A 1390-nucleotide genomic window follows, 5' to 3' on the forward strand; every position below is an offset into this window, starting at 1 on the left:
ATGAATGTGAGTGCTTGTTATAAGATGAATTATAGTATTGATGCTCGACCATTTTCAGAGACAGATGAAAATGATTGGCTGATTATAAATTGAATATCATATTACTTTAACAACGATAAACCAAAATACAGCATGATGATTCCGTTATCTCCTGTAGCAGAGCATCAAAGCCGTGTTAGTGGTTTGCCTCGTGGTAGCCGTCTTCGCCGGTGCAAACAGAAGTAGAGGTGGACAAGGATCCAACAGATTCCTTCCTGGAAGATTCGGTGGCGTCCACGGAGTCGGTCTCTTCGCCGGCGATACTCATGGTGGTAGAATCCATGGTGATGGAATTTATGGTAGCGGTGTCCATGGTGGAATTCATGGTGGTATCCATGGTGGAATCAACGGTGGTAGTCGTATTACCGGCGGTGGAATTTCTCCTGACCCAAGCGACTGTAGGTGTTGGTGCAAAACTCCGGAGGGTCAAGCCTACTGCTGCGAGACGGTGCACGAACCAGAAGCACTTGTTGTCACCAAGCCACTAGATTGCCCACAAGGCCCTCCACAACCTGTTCCAATGACTACAAGTGTGCTGGCCTCGATAAGTGTTGCTTCGACATGTGTTTGGGAGAACACGTGTGCAAGCCTCCCTCATTTTTCAGTAGTTATGTCTAATAAAAAGTCGGTACTTTTCCGGTTGATAACGGAAGATAAGTGATCTGTGATGTGTAAAGATTTTTGATATGATAATAAACCCTTATATGTTTATACTCCCTTAAATTTATTTTCCCTTTTCCCTAGATGAGTGGTTCTTAACATGGGGGGCGCGCCACTGCCCCCTTTGTTATTCTCTTAACGAGAGAATGGTCTCACATTGCAAATTTTAATCATAATGCGACTAATTAATACTCATTAAAAAGACTAAAATACTCGTAATTTTCTTTAAAATCTGGGAGGAAAGGACAAATTCCTAAAGGGGCGTGGTAGTTAAAAAGTTAAGAACCATTGATCAAGATTATAATCGTCAGTCTGAACACCAATGTAAAGTGTTCTAAATAATGTATGCTAGGCTATTAATTATTATCATCATTTTATTATCACTTTATAAGATTACAAGAAAGTACATACTAAAGCATTTGTTTATCGCATTATGACTGCTGTGTAAATCACAGAATATACAGCCAGTTTGTTAAAATTGTGTCAGGCCCGACCCAATGAATATTCATGTATGCGGACTTCTATATACACAGAAATAAATGCATATCTGTCAGTCTAAAAAAAACCTATCTACCGGATAGATAAATTGGATTAAAGTATATATATCAGATAGATAAATATTCATATATTTGTGTATAAATGGTGTCCGTATATATGATTATTCATTGGGTCAGGCTTCACACAATTTTGA

The 1390-nt window shown here is 39.1% G+C and overlaps 1 protein-coding gene across 1 annotated transcript; it reads left to right on the forward strand.

Moving 5' to 3' along the window:
• LOC125048368 (shematrin-like protein 2) lies at nt 1-787 on the forward strand. Its single transcript, XM_047647031.1, has 3 exons — nt 1-6; nt 158-618; nt 784-787. Exons 1-3 carry the CDS (start codon nt 1-3, stop codon nt 785-787), a joined length of 471 nt encoding a protein of 156 aa, XP_047502987.1.
• The last annotated feature ends 603 nt before the right edge of the window (nt 788-1390 follow it).

The sequence above is a fragment of the Penaeus chinensis genome, chromosome 43 (genome assembly GCF_019202785.1).
Source record: "Penaeus chinensis breed Huanghai No. 1 chromosome 43, ASM1920278v2, whole genome shotgun sequence".
NCBI classification, from domain to species: Eukaryota; Metazoa; Arthropoda; class Malacostraca; order Decapoda; family Penaeidae; genus Penaeus; species Penaeus chinensis.